The sequence below is a fragment of the Artemia sp. Qi Xiang Cuo genome, chromosome 9, assembly GCF_049724085.1.
Source record: "Artemia sp. Qi Xiang Cuo chromosome 9, ASM4972408v1, whole genome shotgun sequence".
Lineage (NCBI taxonomy): Eukaryota > Metazoa > Arthropoda > Branchiopoda > Anostraca > Artemiidae > Artemia > Artemia sp. Qi Xiang Cuo.
The window spans coordinates 10,171,677-10,191,198 of NC_142802.1; the positions used below are offsets into that span (position 1 = coordinate 10,171,677).

Here is a 19,522-nt window from a genome sequence, read left to right on the forward strand (position 1 = left end):
GAAAACATATTTTTTGCCCAAACACAAGAACAGAGAAAACACATATTTTTTGCCCAAACACAAGAACAGAGAAAACACATATTTTTTGCCCAAACACAAGAACAGAGAAAACACATATTTTTTGCCCAAACACAAGAACAGAGAAAACACATATTTTTTGCTTTTGACACCCCTTCCGCTATACTGTTTTTAAATTTATTTTGAGAAGGAAACTCAACATATATGATCATGATAATAAATAATAATAAAGCTGTACACTATAAAAACAAGCCTTAAAAAATTTTGAGCACAACAAGTGTACAAACTCAATCTTAAGCCTGGGAGAACAAACGACGAATTATAATAATTACGACATTGGTATTTTTTTTTTTTTTAATAAAGAGAATAGAAACACAAAATATTATCCCCCCCCCGGAAAATACCCCCTCCCTTGCGGCTAGTTAGTCTCCAACCACTTTTGACTTATAAAAAAGACTAACTCTCGATTTCTGACGTATTAAGCACCCTCCGAAGTTTCTGCGACCATGAGGTGGAGGTGGGATGAGAAAGGGGTAGTCCCCCTCCTAAGCAAAATAAAGTCTGTTCATTTGAGGATTAATGTCACTCTTTACTTTCATAATAACGGCGTAGACCAGAAATATTCCCAGAAATCAAGAGGGATTAAATATCAACTTCCCGTTTTCGACGTGTTTTTTGAAGTCTTCGTACCCCCGCCCCCCGCAAAAAATGCTCCCCATCCCAAAAAACAATCCCCGATATATTCCTGGGGATTATATATCAATTTCAGCCTCCACTCTCCTCTCGTCTCTCCCTTAGAACTAGTTCTGTATTTATCTGAAGGCTCAATGAAAGTTGGGATCCTTTGGCATTAAAATGCATCCTTTGAGGCATCTCCCTCCTTCCCTAATTCCAAAACAATTATAGAACCCCATTGTAGGGTATAAAGCGCTTGAATGCAAATATTTGGAATTGTAAAACAAAAGAGAATTTACCTAAAATAGTGAAATTTTTTAGACCTTAAAATATTTCAATTAGTTAGGGAGGGAGGGAGATACCCCAAAGGGTGCATTTTAATGCCAAAACATTCCAATTAGCATAGAGCCTTCAGATAAATACAGATTTAGTTCTAAGGGAGAGACGAGGGGTGGGTGGAGGCAGAAATTGACATGTAATCCTCAGGACTGTATCCATGACTTTTGTTTGGGGGGTTACTTTTTGGGGCAGGAGGGAGGGGGTACAAAAAACACTTAAAAACTCATCAAAAATGCGAAACTGATATTTAATTCCTAGATCCCTTGTAACAAGAATTTATTCCGTATAGGAGTGGGCTTCCGTTTCCTCATCCTCGCCTCCACCTTATGGTCGTAGAAACTTCAAAGGATGCTCATTCAATCAGAAATTGAGAGTTCAGGTCCATTTTTTATAATTCAGAAATTATTAGAGACCAATCAGCCGCGGGGGGGGCGGGGGTGTATTTCCGGGGGGTGGGTGAACGCCTAACCCCTAAACCATTCGAAAAAGAGAAAAACACAGATTTTTTTTTTTTTGGCACCCCCTTTCTCCATATGGTTTTTGAATTTATTTTCAAAAGCAAACCTTATATACTATCATAATAAAAAAGATTATGCACCATAAAAAAAAACTAGGCGCGGTTTAAACACATTAAAATTAGTATTAACGAGCTGTAAATAAGAACTGACTCCACCCAATAGTACCCGAAACTCTAAAATGAATAATTTGTTCAGATTAAAGTAAGGAGCAACACTGAAACTTAAAGTGAACTCCACAAATGAGGAGACTGTCCCCTCCTCAATCTCTTGCTCTTTACGCTAAAGCCCGACTTTTTGCCCCAGTTCTTTAACGCCCCCAAATCGACTCCTGGTACCGCACAAGGGCAGTTAAATTGGAATAAGAAGCTTTTTGTAAGCACTAAAAAACTTAAGCGTAACGACTGAAGAGTTGAGGACTGCCCCTCATTACAGGATAATTTCTGTTGGTTTTAGGTTTCCATGTTGCTCCTTACTTTCAGTTGAATAAACTTATTCTTTTATTTAATAATATATAAAGAAATATGTCCCACCGTTCTTTTTGGACTATCCTAGAAATAATCAAAGAAAATCCTTACCAACACATAAATCTTTTAATTTATATCCATTTAGCCTTTTAAGGCTGAATAGATGAAAGGGAGATTTTCTCAACGATCCTTCAATAAGGGAAAAGGAATGAATGCCTTTTGGAAAGTGAATTCTGAAAAGGAGATTGAAGTTCTGATGATATTTAGGAATGATTTCTTCTCTATGATTTCTTTGTAACAAATTAAATGGAAAAAACAAGTTTTTCCAACTTAAAGTAAGGAGCAACATTAAAACTTAAAAAGAACAGAAATCATTCCATATATGAAAGGTTGCCTCCTCCTCAACACCTCACTCTTTACGCTAAAGTGTTTTAGTACTTTCATTATAGCTCCGTATTGCTAAAATCATACGACCCTTGTGTTTCAGGAGTCGTTCTTAAAGAATTGGGATAAAATTTTAACTTTAGCATAAAGAGCGAGGTGTTGAGGCGGAGGCAACCCCCTTAATATACGCAATAGTTTCTGTTCGTTTTAAGTTTTAGTGTTGCTCCTTACTTTCAGTTTAAAAAACTTATTTTTTTTAAATTTAATTTCTGGTCGTTTTTTAAATAATTCCAGGAAATCTGACCCCACTTCCACGGAGAAATACACTCCCCGCGGAAATATCCATCAATCCCAGTGAATATTTACCCAGGATAATTACCCTTAACAACTCCACGCATAAAATTGAGACGGAAAAGAGAAAGCAAGACACATAAAAATTCTTGCAAATTCCCCCAGTGTATAATCTCCCCTGGCAACTCACCCCCTGAAAACTTCCCTCTCCATGGGAAATTCCCCCGTGGAAAAAACAAAATCAGAAGAAAAATTCTCCCTTGAAGAATTGAGGGAAAAGTAAAACATTAGCGCGGAGGGTTGGAGGTCGAGGAAGGACGACCCATATACAGCATAACTTGCGCTTGTTTTAAACTTAAATGTCACCTTTTGTTTTCATTTTTTTCAGTGTTTTTACATATTTTTAACTTACATTTTTTTAAACACCCTGATCACGGTTATTCTATACATGAGGGAATCCAATAGCCCCCCCCCCACCCTACCCACTCTTTGCAGTGAAGTTTAACTCTTATGGTAGCAATATTATGAGAAAAAGGGTTAACTGAATTGTATACTCTTTTAAAAATAAAACATACTTTTCCTATATAAGTGCGATGATGCCACCCTCAACAAAAACCTCTCTTTACACTGAAACTTGAGCAAACTCGGTCTCCTGGTAGTATACATAGTGTGTGTGAAGAGACAATCAAAAGATCATCATTTTTTCAAAATTTTTTTTACTACTTCCTGCATCCTTCCTTTTTTCAATATTTAAACTAATTAAAATTTCAATATTTTCAATATATTCAATAATTAAAAACTAGTGTCTCCTGCTAAAAACTATGTCTCTGTAATAAGAGCCCTATTGAAACCTAGGACGATCAGAAATAAAGGTAAGGTAAAGGTAAAGAATACGGCATTGGACTTTACAGTCTCTACCGGCTGTGCTGATCTCCGTTTCTTGGCCCTTCATCCAGGAAGTGCAATGGGGGGTTGGGGGCCAACCATCCTATGCTTTCGCACACCCTTCCTGTTTACCTTCCCCAAATTTCTTCAAGTACCCATTTAGAGGTGGGTCAAGTCTGGCTGAGCTTACAGAGTCACGCCACTGACCCCCGTCCATTATTTGGATCAGAAGTAAAGTCACATAATAATTCAAATTTAAAACGAACAGAAATTATGAAACCCAAAACAAGCAGAAATTTAAACGAATAAGAACGTCAAACATAGAAAACAACTGTGTCCTCTCAACACCCATATTGCGCACTTGATTACCCCACATGAAGGGAGTTAAAGGTTTAATTCTCATCCCCTCTAAATCCTGCCCCTTTATTTGCAGCACTTCCAGAAATAAAACTTGAAAATATTGGAGTAAAAATTATACTTTTTAAACGTTGCGCCCCCCCCCATCATACTCACACAGAAAGATCTACATACCTCCACCCTTTTAGATGCTGCAAAACTAGGAAACAATCTATGATTGTTACTTTCAAACAGTTCGTGGTAACGAACTGTAAGTAAGGAGCGATCCCGGTCAATAGTAACCAAAACTCTAAAAACCGGAATTTTGATACATATAGATATATCAAAAGAATCGGATTTTTATGCCGATTTCAAATATATAAGTTTCACTAAGTCTTACCAATCAAAGGTTACGAGAAAATTTGCCTTATTTTCGAAAAAAGGGGTAACACCCCCTAAAATTCATAGAATTTTAATAAAAAACACACCATCAAATCCAGCGTATCAGAGAACTTTATTGTAGAGGTTTCAAGCTCCTATCCGCAAAAATGTGGAATTTTGTATTTTTTTTTGCCAGAAGAAAGCTCACGGATGCGTATTTATTTGTTTTTATTTTGTTTATTTTCCAGGGGTGATCATATCGATCCAGTGTCCTAAAATATCGTGAGGGGGCTAATTCGAGCGGAAATTAAAAGTTCTAGTGCCTTTTTCAAGAGACCAAAAAGATCGGAGGGCAACTAGGCCCCCTTACCCACCCCTTTTTCCCCAAAATCACCAGCTTAAAATTTTGAGATAGCCATTTTGTTCATCATAGTTGAAAGGCCCAATAACACTGCCTTTGGATATAAAATGATCCTACCACAGCCCCAGGGGAAAGGTCTTTAAGTTATAAAAATTGCCTGTTGTTTACGCATAGTATTAGTTGTTGGGAAGTATGCATATATTTTAGGGTGGGAAGATGAATTTTCTGCAGGGTGTTTTTCACGGAAGAACTTTCCATGGGAGGGAAGTTTCCAGGGGGTGAACTTTGCAGATACAATTGAAGAACTTTTCCTTCAATTCTTCAAGGGAGAATTTTTCTTCTGTTTTTTTTTTTTCACGAGGTAAATTTCCATGGGGAGGGAAGTTTCCAGGGGGTGAGTTGTCAGGAGAAATTATACACTTGGGGAATTTACAAGAATTTTTTGTATGTCTTGCTTTCTCTTTTCCGTCTTAATTTTACACGTGAAATTGTTAAGGGGAACTGTCCTGGGTAAATTTTCAATGGGATTGAATTTTCTAGAGGATATTTCCAAGGGGAGGTTATTTCTCCTTAGCACCTCGCTCTTTACGCTAAAGTCTGAATTTGTCCCAATTCTTTAAGAAAGATTCGTGAAACACAAGGGTCGTTTAATTGGAACAATAAAAAGATCTTTTCAAAATTACTTAAAACCTTTAGCGTAAAGACCGAGGTGTTGAAGAGGAGGCAACCCCTTTCATAAACGTAATAATTTCTGTTTGTTTTAAGTTTTAGTGTTGATTCTTACTTTCAGTTGAAAGAACTTGTTTTTTTTTATTTAATTACTGGATAAACGGCAAATAATAAAGGTTTATTTTTCATGGATTAATTTAACATAAAAAAAAGTCCTCTAGAAAGTCACATGAAAATTCAAACTTAAAACGAACAAAAATTACTGTAAATGAATAAATGAAACCCAAAACAAACAGAAATTCAAATGAATAATCAATATCGTAGTTTAAATTTGTTCCATAAAGAGCAGGAGGCTTAGGGGTGGCAGAACTCTCATATATAGGACAATTTCTGTTCGTTTCAAGTTCAATTTTATTCCTTTCGGTAAAAACAAAAATTCCTATATATTTTTTTTACTATCATAATTAAGATCATCTTAAATCAGGCTTAGGTCCTATTTGAAGACCAGGCTCTGGTCCTCAAGCCCTCCTCGTCATATTGATTTGGAGGATCTGCCAAAGGAAGTCCAAAAATTTTGGCCAAGGACTGCTTTTTCTGAAGCTTCAGGCCTTCCCCCCCCCCAAAAAAAAGATCCACTAACCAAAACCCTAATAGATGGTGTACAATTATGAAATAGCGAAACACTGTCAGTATTGCGGTGAAAGAAGCATCTACGAGTAACAACCACTCATTTTGGTTTGACAGTGTGTCCAACAACCGTCAGAAGTAAATACTTACTTATTCGTCAAGATTGTTATTTTGCGGTATAAAATGGCAGAAATCAGCACTTAGCTATGGAGCGCTTTTTGCTATTAAAAAAAATGACTAAAACTCTCTGTGTCCGTTCAATAAACCTTCTACCGATATTCCAGGACGCCTGGTTTAGTAAAATAATCCCAAAAAAAAAAAAAAAAAAAAAAAAAAAAAAAAAAAAAAAAAAAAAAACATGCATCTGCAACTATCGTTCTCAGAAAAAAAGTCGAAAATTTTGTATTTTTGGATACAGGGCCTTGAAGCTACTGCTAAAGGAAACCCCAAACCTCTTGAATTTAATGGCAGAATTTTCGTAATGAAAAGTTCTATCACGAGATTTTTCCCGCTTTTTCAATAATAATGCTAACATTCTTACGCAATTAATTTGAGATGGGAAACTACAAAATTAATGAATTTTCCGTAGCTGGAATCAGTGCTAGAACCCAGATTCTTTTATCTTTTATCAAACTTACCAAGTGTGTATGTATGCGAATTATTCACACAATCTATGCGTATCCTAGTTAATCAAATATTATTTGGAAAAGCATCTATAAGAAAAAATTAAGCTAGATGGTACTGTTTTCTTTCCTTTGCATAATTTCTCTAGCCTACAACCCAAACTTGCAGTCAGCTACTACTATTAAAATCGAGGGCACCGGCGTCACTAGGTGTAAAGGGACCTGTGCCCCCAACCTCGCTATCCATGCCTCTTGTTGAACACGAGAATGCTCTGTCCCTTGGGCGTGATTTCAGTTTTCATGGAAATACAGGTCTTCTTGGAAAATCGGTTCTAGTTCAATTAACCTCACAGATCTCTGATAGTTAATCATTTCCAATATACGGCCAATATATTTTTCCTGTATATACGGATGTACCGATTATATTTATATTGATTATCCAAGAAGAAATGCTTCAACTTTTTTGGCCCTAATTTGGTTAGTTACAGGGACAATTACGAAGGAGACAGATTTCTTCTTATCAAAAAAGATCCATAAAAAGAGAATTGTCTAGGATACTAACAAACAGAAACAACTGAATTTCAGAGAAGACAACAGCTAATGATACTTGTCAAAGAAATCCAACTAGCTTTGTTTCATTTTGACTAAGTGCCAATTGCATTATTACTTTTAACGCTTCAGTTCCGACATCGTCTATTCAAATTTCCAAGGTTTTTCCCACACAAACAAGTTTACAACCTTTTTCCCTTGTTTTGCTTGAGTAAATTAAATTTCCCAAAGCAAAATTTTCGACAAAGAGAACTATTTGCACAACTAAGACATAACATTATTAGTCAAAACTGAAAGGGATATGACAACACGGCAAAGTCCTATGCAAAGATATTGCAGCAGTTCCGGAAAAAGAGAGGTTGGGTAAGTTCATGGGGCCAAGACTTTTTAAATAATTAGTTTTAGCCAGAAAAGTGTTTGTTTGAAATGAATGCTTAAACATTTTTGTATTTTTTAAAAATTTATCTAAGGAGTCTGATGCCCCTCCCTGTGGGTGCCTTTCTCAGCCAGCACTGTCTTAGTTATAGGTACTCAAACAAGCATTAAAGAAAATAGGACACTAGAGAATCGTAGAGAAAATGTCCTTTCTTGGTATGACTTTTTTTCTTCTTTCATTTTCTTTTTCTTCTTTTCTTTCTATAACTTTCCTTCTTCTATATAACTTTCTTCTGAATAAGATTTTCTTCTATCAAAAGTTTAACCTTGTCATAACACCTGTTTCCAGTACTATTAATCCCCAAATACGTTATATCCTCTTTCCCGACTTGCAAAAATAACTGGCAAAAGGGTTTTCACTGTCTAGTATTTGGACTGGTAATTGTGTATATTTTTGGGTTTCTAACGGGAAACAAATGCCCTCTTGCCCTTCCTTGTGGGTGCCCTTTCTAGCTAGCTTCGTCCCAATTAACAGATAATCATCCTAATGCGACTTATACGTGCTAAATTCGAGGAAATATCTTCTTTTTTCAGGTTCAGAAAATTTCGTTTTTCATTGTATTTTTGGTGTTATACAGGTAACATCATAAGATGCAAAATATAGCGATAAGGAAAAGTCCTATGCAAAGGTTTCAAATTCAAAAGTTTCGAAAGATTGGAAAGGTTTCAAAATGAGTGAAGTTGTGTAAGCTGATGGTAATAATGCGAATCATAATTATTTCATGAACGTTTTCTGGGGGGAAATAGGGTCTGAAAACACGTTCCCATGGGGGAGGGGTGAAGGTTTGAAAATAATTATTTTTTCAGGAAAGTCTTTTATCCAAAACGCTATAATATTTTACACTTTTGTCCATTTTTTTTTTTTTAAGTAGGGCTGACCCTCCTTTACCCTCCCTCTATTAGGGTCCTTACCAGCAATCAACGTCTTAATTAACAGATACTGAAGCCAAGTCCTCATTGGGTTAACAGGTGGCCCTCAAAGGAACTGTATTATGACCTACGATTATCGTGGCCATACCATAAATAATCATATCATAGATATGATTATCTATGATCATGTGGCTATTACCAGCCATGTGATTATAGACTATGAAATAAAAGCAGCAGTAGGTACTTAATTGGAAATGAATCAACACGGAATACATCCCCTTAACACATTTTATTTTTTTACTTACAGAAACTTTTATAACTATTTAGGATACAATAAAAAATAGAGCAAAGGGCAAAACATATGGACCGAATGGAAAATTGATTTTCACCCAAATATATGACGCAAGTTTTGGGAATTTCCAAAACTTTACCCGAAATGGGAAGTTATGACAAAGGCCAAAAAAGTGTATTGCGGGTTTTCTGGAAAACATTTCTGGCAAAATGATGACATCTATTGATGCCACAATTTTTTGTTTAGAAAACTACAAAGAATAAAACTTTGGCGATTTAGTATGACTAAGTTGGACTTTTTCCTCCGATATTCCTTGTTATTTATACCACCTCCCTCATTTACAGTGACGTGTTATTATATGGATTTATCAGCATTATTTTATGGCGTATATTTTGCACTCCTATAGCCTTATCTACCCTTTCTTATGGATAATTTGTTTTAATTTGGTTTCAGATCGATCTGATTCCAATTAATAAATGTTTGAATAAAAAAGAATGTGGAAGGTTAGATGGCGTATGAAAAAGAAGAAAAAAATCAGTTAACTTGTGGATACTAGTCGATATTCGATAATAATTGCCTAAATATACAATTAATTTGATCGAATAGCTCAAAAATTGTAAAAAAAAAGTCAGAGCGTTGGCGATAAAACGTCAAAATATAAATAAACAGATAAGCCTCTGTGGCACTATTGGTTAGCGCTCTCAGCTGTTAACCGAAAGGTTGGTTGTTCAACTCATGGCCGGAGGCAAATTTTGAGCCATCCTAGCTGAATGGTTAACACGCCTCTATCTCGCGGAACAGATATCATGCGCCAACGAAGGAGGGCGCTTCTTAGGTATGTTGTTCATGTGGCGAAAAGACAGACTCCCTAGAATGGTCCCGGAGTGGCAGTCAGACGGAACCTAAAGAAAAGGAAGGACAGAAAATATATTACGTCACACCGACCCACGGGTCCTGAAGCACATCCATACGATACCCCAACTGAAACTTATTTCATAATGCGGCAAAAGCTAGAAAATGTTATACGGGTTAACTGACTGTTCCTAAGAAGCAGCTATCTTTTTAGAGTCAAGATATGGCGCAAAAAGATTTTGAATCTGATAAATCCTATATCAATCTATTTTAGCAAAAGATTTTGGGATTTTCGCGAAGAATTTTGGGAAAACTTTAAAACGTGTTACGGGTTATTTGGTCGTTGTGAAGAAGCCGGTGTTTTTAAGAAGAATTTTCCTTTTTAAAGCAAAGAAAATTTTAAATTCAAAAGATTCAATGTCCAACTATTTTGTGAGTCAGAGAAATACCTTTCGGAAAAAGAGAAACACCTCCAAAACCAAATAATATTAGAGAAATCGGATTGAAACATTCGTCTGTTTGAGCAGGAAGGGGCGGGGGAGGGGTGGTGGACTTGTGAATCGACGTCTTCTGACAAATTTCGAAAAACGACTTTTGAAATACCTCAGCCGAGACGTACAAATAAATTTCTTTTTTTTCGGAAAGGGGAGGGGTTCTGACCTTACAGCTCTTTGCTTTCAATTTCCCAGTATCTGAAAGTGTAAGTGCTGTAGCTTTGGTCTACGCTAGATTCTAGGTCTAGACTGGACTATATTATGCATATGTTCTGGTCTATACTAGATTCTAATATGGCCCATCTTTTTGTACTGAGTAAGCTGATATGCATTTTGTTGCTCCGCATATAAATAGCCCACGAGTCTACTGAGGAGGAGTCTAATCCCAAATAATATTTTCCCCAAATTACAAATCCCAAATGACACTCAATTCAAAAACGGGCCAGACACATCAGGGTAATTTGGCTCAGCTATGCTTAAATGAAATTGGTTCTATCCACATATTTTTCACTGTTAATATATGAGGGTACTTACAGGAAACACATTTCAATATTTCAAGAAAACTCGGCTGAAGTTGTGCCAAAAATTCAGTTTTTCTTCTTCATCCTCTCTTTCCTCTTTCAATTGATTCGGGAAATTCCGGTTCTTTTGAAGATATTTTTCATAAATTTTGATATTTGTGAAAGCAAATACGTCATTCCAATTGTTGTTGGAGAAAGGCTAAGAGCTAAGAATTTTTCATCCATAGGGAGGGAGAAGATATTTTACAGAACCTTTTCCGGGAGAAAAAAAGGGGGTAGACTAAATAAATCGCCTTTTTAACAACCTTCATAAAGAATCTTCCCTTTTGACGAGTTTTTAAAAGTTTGAGCTTTAGGAAGACGTATCGGCCAATCGTTTAGGGCTAAACGGAAAGCAAGTCGCCTGCGATTGGGGTGGAAGGATGTCATAAAGAAAGATTTAAGGGAAAGGGGAACTTCCTGGGAGGGTGTAAAGAGGAGACTTTGAATAGCTTGGGATGGGGGAGGAGCTCCCGAAACAATGTTGGCCTCAGGCGGCTTGGTGCTGCGGTGAATTGTTAGTAGTAGTTATAGTAGCAGCGGTCTATTAAACCTTTCAGACATTTCGCCTGTACTCGAAAAGCAATGCAGACTACAGGAAGGTTGAGCAGCACTTGGGGGAAGAGGGGAAAAGTGATACCGAAGCACTTTTGCAAAGTGAGGTAAAGGGACGAAATTAGAAACGTGCATTTTTCTGGACCGTATTTTTAAATTTTTTACGGAGGTTGGGGGTTTTCAACGCCATATAAAGCGTATTTTTACGTGTTTCTATCAGGTATGCTGAAAGTAGTAGAAAAATATAGGAAATATTACTTTCAAAAGTAGACTATTAGTTTTAATTTCGAACTATATGTTTTTGTTTGTAAAAAAAAAAATTACATGAATAAAATCACCATCATGCCCAAGATTATTCAAAAGAATAAATGATTGTGGATTGACAGTTTACTATATACTAATATGCAAGTCTAAATAGTTTTAGATTTATTAAAGTTGTAAAAGGGAAAACGTTTAAAATAAATTTGTTTTCAGATACTTCTCAGCTACTTAACAATCAACTATTTATTAATTAAAATATTTCAATCAAATATACATACAAATGTAAAAAACTTAAAAAAATGAAGAAGCAAATATCAATCCATAACTAATAAGAAAATTAAGCTATTCTAATAAAACAGATATCTGGGGGAGGGGGGTACGACACTAAAAGATTGAAACACAACTTTCTTAGACTATACTGACACGACAAAGTTCTGGAGACGAAGCATATTCTTCTTACAATATGTTCAGTAATGATATATTCCACACACCGCAAACGACATTCACAATACATTTCTGTGAGTGTAACGTTTCTTTGAAAGTAACATCTCTGGTTTACCAAAACAAAATTTAATATACAAATTATGCATATTAAGTTGGATCAGATTTGAAATGACTCGGCTAATCTGACTCAGCAAGAGAATCCAAGCCAGCACAGCATCCTTTATAATATAGTCTTTAACCAGAGCTTAATAGCACAGAAGGCAAAAGAATAGTTCAGAGAAACCATTACATTTTTCTTATGATTATGCCTCTATTACGGCCCCAACCCCTCTATTGAATTATCGTTCCACTAGGATCTTGAAACGAGTATTTAAGATGTAATTTTTTCGGCAGCCGGAGGGATTATTCTTCAGTCTTTCTTTTTTCCTTATTTTTGTTTCTTTTTGGTGGTTTTGAACAAATGTTTAAATAAAGTTTAAATTATGTTTAATAATTTTTAATAACAATGTGTAATAAATATGTTTGAATAGTGTTTAAATTATACCCTCACACGTAAAACTTTGGAAACCGCTCCTTTTCCGATGAAGTTGAACACTCTTGTCATCATTCGCCATAAACTGCAGAACTTTATTCGAAAAATTTGGGAACGGCTGATAATGGTGAGAAAATTGAAAAGCATAGTGGACCTTTTCCGGTATTCGTATACCACTGCTAAAGATTATCGCAGTTACGTTGTACCTATACCAAATATTTAAGTTAGTTAGCCTTTTAACTCGATGAATAAGACCAACACTCGAAGATATTGCGCAATATTTCCTCAAACAGACCCTTTTTTTTATATCTCCGCTACCACAAAAATTCAAACAATTAGGAGTCGAACAATGAACGTCTGGACCCACATTGTGGCTATTACGCTGCTTTGCCAGACGCCAAGTACTTTCAATTGTCTGTGGGTGCGCACCGCTGTCAGGATCGGCGTACTTGTATGTATGGTTCATACCTTGTAGTGTTCATACCCTAATTTGTAGATTTTTTTATATGCTTGCCACTCCCCTGATATAACAGTTGTTCGTGGTTGGATATGTTCCTCAATAATGGGCTACATCTGAGCCACGGAACGTTCTGCGACGGCATAATAAGAGATAACGAGATATGGATAACGATAATCAGAGTCAATGTAGACATAATCCACGCATAATCCTTTTACATAATCCACGAGTGAACGACTTAAAAATACTTTGGAATAATGGTATAAGTATAACGGAAAAGCATCGACATATTCAAAACAGCGCTAGTGGCGCTGGCTTTATCCAGATAGAAACAAGCTGAAACCTCTATTAGAGATGCCATTTTGATTTCAAATATTCTATCCGTCGCAAAGAAATGACAGCGGTCATGGTATGGTTCTAAAGCGTGGGTGCTCCGAAAAACGGAGATGATATAAGGGAATATTTGAAAACTACATACGTAGTGCGAAAGCTGTTTGAGAGGCCGGCAAGAAATTTCTGCTGAGAAATATTCTCAAAAACCTCCCACTTACCAAATTTTTTACAAAAACATTTAATCAGAGCATTCGTTTTTAAGACTGTTTATTAGAAGATCACAACTTTATTCTTCCCTTCTGTAGAACATTCATCTTCTTCAGTAGGAGGGGCTCTGCCAACTGAGGATTGACGCCCGGTAAGAAAATTATTATAAGACTTAAAGGCCGATGAAAAACCTCCCACTTAACAAAAACCCAAATGAATATAAATGAACTCTAATGAATCTTCAAATAACCCTATGAATAAAAAAAAATCCCACTTGACAAAACCTTTACAAAAATCTTTAGTCAGAGTATTCGTTTTATGACTGTTTATTTTCCAGAGAAATTGCCTACGGATTGCTTCGGGTACCCGATTGACTGACCGTATTTCAAACAGTATGCTGTACGAAAAGTGTCGTTCAACCCCGCTTCCTAGGGCTATAATAAGAGAAAGGTTGAGATGGCTAGGGCACGTTTTGCGGATGAAGGGTGACAGATTGCCACAGATTTTCCTTTTCGGCCAACCGTCTAGGGTTAAACAAAAAGCAGGTCGTCCTCAGTTAGGGCAGAGTATGTTGTAAGAAAAGATTTAAGGGAAATGGGAACTGCCTAGGAGGGTGTAAAGAGGGAGGCTTTGAATAGATTGGGCTGGAGGAGGAGCGTGCGTGCCTGTGTTGGCCTCAGGCGGCTAGGTGCTACGGCGAGTTGTTAGTACTTGTAGTATTAGAAGAAACTTTACCATATTGCAGCTGATTACAACTTCATGTTTCCCTTCTGTTGTGCATTCATCTTCTTCAGTAGGAGGGGCTCGGCTAACTGAGCATCGGCGCACACTCAAAGCCCGATGAAGTGACTTGTCAGTCTTATTCCTTGCAAATCGATCAGCGAATATGTGGACCACTTCTTCAACTAAGTAAACCATGAAAAAACCGGCGCAAATAATGATTTCTGTCAGGGGCAGATCCGTAAGAATCTAGAAAACAAAACTAATTACCTGTGAGTTTTAGATTTGTTTCAGAAACACCCTATTTTTCTCAGTGGACTCTTCCTTTGAAATGTACCGCTTCCAAATTTATACGGGAAAAAACAATAGGCTAAACATAACTTCCATTTGATATTTTTTTTTTAGTATTCACTAAAGCACAAATGCTACTCTGTCCTTTTAGGGGATTTGTGGGTGGTCAAACGACCCTCGATTTTGGTAATTTATGTTCATTTGACGCTTAGCTTCATTGTTCATTACAAGGCATGAAAGTTTCAGGTTGATTATAAAATTCTTATTTCGGCCTTCTCTTCTTTATTATACATTTGTGTTGCAAAAACACTGCGTCTCCAATCAAACTAAAAGTTTCTTAACTATTGACCTCGGTGGAAATTAGAATCTATTCATGGTGAAGTAGTGGGGTAATTCAAATTACAGAATATGTATCCTGCTAATCAAAACAGCATATCAGCAATACGTCGGGAGCGACTTGGTGAATCAATCTGAAACTTTCAGGGGATTCTGAGAGGACAAGCGTACCTTGAAAACTGACTTCGAAGAAGAGAACACCGGTATATCACCCGACATTATCTTTATTTATTATTATATTTATTTTTTTATTATAATTATATTTATATTATAATAAAAAATTAATTATATTATTATTATAATTATAATTATATTATTATTAAATATTAATCATATTATTATTATATTTATTTATTTATTATATTATTACTATTTATTATATTATTATATTATTATTACTATTAATAATATAAATAACAAAGTGCAAGTAAATAATAAATAACAAAAGTGCAGAAATTACGGTTAATCAAACATTTTGACTGAATAGTTAAATTTTGCCCAAAGGTTAAATTACTTTACAATAATTAAGTTCTTAAGTAGAAAAAATGTTGTTTTTTTTTACAATATTCCTACAATTAATCATAATAAAACTATGTCAATTAAAAGACGAACAGAAATTAAACCAAAAAAATATTCCCTCAAAAAAAGTTTTCAAAATAATTAGGAGGTATATTAAAACCTAAAACGACCACAAATAAAGTTACGTAGTAATTTAAAACTAACAGATCTAACTGTGAATAAAAAAAAATTAAACCCAAAATCTACTGAAACTAAAGTGAATAATCACATCAAACGTAAAGACCACAGGCACTGTTATGGACGAACAGATGAATCCTAAAACGAACAGATTTTGAAATAAAAAATTAAGTCAACCTTAAAACAAGTAAAAATTAATTTAAATAAGAGTAGGGCTACCCCCTCTCCCCTTAAACGCTCTAAAGGCTAGGTCATCATTTGCAATTCTCTGAAAGTAAACAGCATTTTTTTTTTGAAAATAATCTTTTTATATTTTAAACAGTATCGTAAACGTAATCGTAATCGTAAACGTATTTAAAACGGACAAACGTCTCTCATTTACTTTAAAGTTTCTCCTTTGTCCAATAAGAGTCATTCTTACTCCTACCATTTACCCGTGCCATTTAAACATTTTTGCCTCTCAATTACTCGGACTATCTGTCTTAGCTTTTTTCCTAAAATTAGTCATGTCTTGATGCCTACTCAAAATAATTTATTTTCAATTCAATTCACTAACAGTAAAAAAAAACAAAAATTACCAGTACTTTCAGGAATGAACGTAATATACTTTAAACAATCAATCTAGTTTCTTTGGCCTGATACGCGGTAAGTTTTTGTCCAAACAGTCTTCCTTTTAAATACATTCCCTTCAAAGTTGAAAAACACCAACTCTTAAATCATTTATAAGTTTACTTTTGTGTTTAAACATTTTTGCTTTTGAACAAATTTCTTCCAAAATGTACAAAAAAACAACTGTTAAATCCCTTATCGATGTATAATCAATTCATAATTATTCTTAAAAATATACTTCTTTTTCCTGTAATATTGATTATTTTCGTAATCTTTTGACTGATGATTTACCATGAAAAACACAAGAGAATTGACTAATAAAATTACAATTTGTGAACCATGGCTGTAAAACATGCCTTGTTTTATTCATTTCTTTTCATTGATTAAATAAAAAAAACAAGTTTTTTAAACTGAAAGTAAGGAGCGACATTAAAACTTAAAACGAACAGAAATTATTCCGTATATGAAAGGGACTGTCCCCTCCTCAACGCCTCGCTCTTTACGCTAAAGTTTTTTATTGTTTTAAAAAATAAAGTTGTGAGACAGAGTCAAACTTTAGCGTAAAGAGCGAGGCGTTGAGGAGGGGACAGTCCCTTTCATACACGGAATAATTTCTGTTCGTTTTAAGTTTTATTGTCGCTCCTTACTTTCAGTTTAAAAAACTTGTTTGTTTTATTTAATTTTTGAACGTTTTTGAATAAATGCAGGTTTTGATCTTGGCTCACCGTACATGAATAACTAAAACAAAATTTTCATATTAATTTACATTTATTTGGTTAAATGGCTTTCTCGAAACTTGTTTAATTATATTTACGAACGTTTTTATTAGTAATAAATATACGTAACTTACGAATTAACTTACGTAACGAACTTCTATATTCATTTATTTTTTATACGTTTATTAGGGGATTCGCCCCCTAGTCAACATCTTGCTCTTTAAGTGAAAGTTCAAATTTTGTTCCAATTCTTTAGAAATGACCGCTTAATCACAAAGGCCGTTAATTAGAATAAATAGCTCTTATGAAAGTACTAAAAAATCTTTGGCTTAAAGAGCCAGGTATTGACTACGGGGTGAACCCAATCATATATGTAATATTTTCTGTTCGTTTGAAGTTTCGATGTTGCTGCTGTTGCAGTTGAAATACTTGTTTTTTTTATATTAAATTTCATATCTTTTTTTAAATAATGCTGGGAAGTCCGGCGTCCCCTTCATAGCAATGTCCCTTCCCCCATGAAAACTTCCTTCATGGAAAGATCCTCCCACATAACCCCCGACCCACCCACCCCCACTACCAGGAAAAATCTCCCCTGAAAACGTCTGTATACTTCCAATAACCAATACTGTATGTTAACATTGGGTAAAGTTGTTAACTTTCAGCCCTCCCCCCGGGAACTTTGGGGGATTAAGTCATCCTAAAAGAAATGCTTATTATATTTTCGAACATGCTAAACAAAATGGTTATCTAAAAATTTTGATCAGGTGACTTTGGGAAAAAAATGAGCGTGGGAGAGGGGCCTAGTTGGCCTCCATTTTTTTTGGTCACTTGAAAAGGGCACCAGAACTTTCAATTTCCGTTTTAATAAGCCATTCTACGATTTTCTAGGACCACTGGGTCGATACGATCACCCATGGGAAAAAAAAAAAAACAAACAAATAAACACGCACCCGTGATCTTTCTTCTGGCAAAAAATGCAAAATTACACATTTTTGTAGATGGGAGCTTGAAACCTCTACAGTAGGGTTCTCTAATACGCTGAATATGATGGTGTGATTTTCATTAAGGTTCTATAACTTTTAGGGGGTCTTTCCCTCTTTTTTCGAAAATCAGCCAAATTTTCTCAGGCGCCTAACTTTTGATGGATAGGATTAAACTTGATGAAACTTATATATTTGAAATCAGCATTAAAATCTGATTCTTTTGATGTATCTATTTATATCAAAATACCGTTTTCTAGAGTTTCGGTTACCATTGAGCCGGGTCGCTCCTTACTTACAGTTCGTTACCACGAACTGTTTGATAAATGTGCTTAATATTTTTCCTGGATCATTCAATGAAAACTCACAATAGAAACAAAACAGGCTCCACTTAATTGAGTATTTTCTTCTTATAATATTCCATATTTAGATTTCTTTATATATTTATTATACACTTTATTCACATTTATATATTTATTCCATATTTATATAATTTTATAGTATTTCCATAATTATAACATTCTAATATTACATAACTAGATTACGTTTAGATCTTGTTCCATTACTTCTATTATATCATTATTTAACTATTATACACATATTATCTATAATATTCCTTACCATTTAAATGCAATCTTATTGTATAACTTTATAAAAATGCTATATTAAATAAAATATTATTTTGTTAATTACGTATCAGTCAATGCACCAATAGATAAAAACGCTAAACTAAATATACTATATTAAATAAAATATAATTTTATTTTTTAAATATCCGTGAAATAATCCGTGAAATCCATTTTATTCCTTGCCAATTAAATATTATTATACTGTATAAATTATTAAATTATAATATTAAATAAAACATTAAGTAGCCCGTTATGTTGCCAAATTATACAATAAACCAAATTATGTAAATAAACCAAATTATGGAATCGAATTTCTATTCTTCTCTCCACCACTACTTACTAGTATATTAGCGAATATTTGCGAAAATTAGCAACGCAAATATTTCGAAACCAATATTTGAAAAAAAAATTGAAAAATAAGAAGAATAGCCTAGAATTTCCCAAAGCAACATTAACGAATATCAAAAGTCACGAGCAAAGCTAATAGAAAATTATGAATTCAGAAATGTAGCGTTGTTATAAGATTAATGAGTCTTGAATAGAATGACTTTCTTGCATATTTATGTTCTTACATTTACTGGATTATTGAGTCAAGTGAGATCAATTAGGATATGTTTATTGTTAAGGTTTACGGTATTCTACAGATTGAGTCGACCACACGAATGATTTGGTTTAAAAGAAACCCAGCATTTGGAGGGATGGTAAAACTCAGAGAAAAAGCAGAAAATGGGCAAATTATGTTGAAAAGAAAAATGGCGATTTTCAGGGGGAGGAGGCACGTTAGGTTCTTTTCTCTTTAAGAAAGGAATATTTCTAAATTCTTTGACACCCCCCCCCCTTAAGTAAGCACCCCCTAAAACCACCTAGCCTACATAAAAATTGTAATTTGATAATAAAATGTTCCTCTTAAATTATTCAAATTGAATTACATAGAAGGGGGAAGGGGTTCAGATCTGTTTCCAAGTTTGAATAGGAGGAGCTTCAGAGCGAATACCAATCAAATTACAACAGCCTCTACAAATCTGACCAGTGGATTAGAAGTCATAAGAGGAAATTTCTCACTTTCACAACTCATTTTCGGGAAAGGATATCGTGTTCTCAATCACGATCATGATGCTTCAAAAAATTATTTT

At 34.8% G+C, this 19,522-nt stretch overlaps 1 protein-coding gene across 1 annotated transcript in view; it reads right to left on the reverse strand.

The window, feature by feature from the left end:
• The window catches only part of LOC148948300 (zinc transporter ZIP1-like), a 160,875-nt gene that overhangs the window by 43,951 nt on the left and 97,402 nt on the right, over positions 1–19,522 (reverse strand). Inside the window, exon 3 of the mRNA XM_089094280.1 lies at positions 14,148–14,381. Coding sequence (XP_088950406.1) covers positions 14,148–14,381 — 234 coding nt within the window. The remainder of the gene's footprint in view (positions 1–14,147; positions 14,382–19,522) is intronic.